The sequence below is a fragment of the Juglans microcarpa x Juglans regia genome, chromosome 6D (genome assembly GCF_004785595.1).
Source record: "Juglans microcarpa x Juglans regia isolate MS1-56 chromosome 6D, Jm3101_v1.0, whole genome shotgun sequence".
In the NCBI taxonomy this organism is placed as follows: domain Eukaryota; kingdom Viridiplantae; phylum Streptophyta; class Magnoliopsida; order Fagales; family Juglandaceae; genus Juglans; species Juglans microcarpa x Juglans regia.
The window spans coordinates 16,564,267-16,565,227 of NC_054604.1; the positions used below are offsets into that span (position 1 = coordinate 16,564,267).

Sequence of the window (961 nt, forward strand, 5' to 3'; positions counted from 1 at the left end):
GGGTTAATTCTTTGAGTGTCTTGAACTTGTCTCTCATCCGAGTTGTTTGCTACAAACCTCCTCTTCCATGGTTCTCGATTCTCGCGAGAGGGAAACTCTAACGATGTCGACCTCTTCCTCTGATTTCGAAGTTCAGCACTTCTCTTAAGGCTTCGCTCGAGTATGGTGGCCTTATCTACTAACTCTGAGAAATTCTGGATCTGGAGGGCTACCACACGCTCATATATCTAGTTATTTAGTCCCTCCTCAAATTTTCGGGTCTTCTTCTCCTCACTGGGAATCAGATATGAGGCAAAGCGTGATAGTTCAACAAATCTGGCCGCTTACTGGTGCACCGTCATAGTACCCTGCACTAAGTCAGAAATATCCTTGGCCCTAGCGTCCCTAATCGATCTTGGAAAGAAACGGTCAAAGAAAATCTGCTTGAAGTGGGGCCAGCTAACCACTCCCCTCCCATCAGCTTCCCTAATGGTTCTCTCTGATATCCACCATCTTTTAGCCTCACCGGTTAGCTTGAAGGCGGAGTACAATATTTTCTGTTCGTCAGTACAATTCAAGACACGAAGTATCACCTCAAATTCCTGGATCCAATCCTTAGCTAAGGTTGGGTCGCCACGACCATCAAAAGTGGGAGGGTGCATCTGATTGAACTGCTCTATGGTGCATCCATCCTCTTCATTTCCTGCATTCAAGCCCCCAACATTTTGAACACGACGTCGAGCAGCCATCCTGGAAGACTCATCCTTGGTTAAATGTTTCAAAGGAAGAAAATAATAAAATAATAATTGCCCATAAAATATAACTACCAATTAATCTATATATCACGAATTGGTAATCTATTCCCTGAAGTCCGCATAAACCCCATTTCAAAAAATTATTTCCTAAAGTCCATTAAATTTCAAGACCTCATATATCAGAGTCTATGGAACTTCAAACCTGTCTTTTAATCAAGCTTATAAAA

The 961-nt window shown here is 42.6% G+C and overlaps 1 protein-coding gene across 1 annotated transcript; it reads right to left on the reverse strand.

Annotated features, from left to right (window-relative positions):
• Positions 1-323: 323 nt before the first annotated feature.
• LOC121235419 lies at positions 324-728 on the reverse strand. Its single transcript, XM_041131763.1, has one exon. The coding sequence runs from the start codon at positions 726-728 to the stop codon at positions 324-326; it is 405 nt and encodes a 134-aa protein (XP_040987697.1).
• Between the last annotated feature and the right edge of the window lie 233 nt (positions 729-961).

Bases quoted from the DNA above. Each gene is read 5' to 3' on its own strand.
- LOC121235419 (XM_041131763.1), bottom strand. From the start codon at position 728: ATGGCTGCTCGACGTCGTGTTCAAAATGTTGGGGGCTTGAATGCAGGA.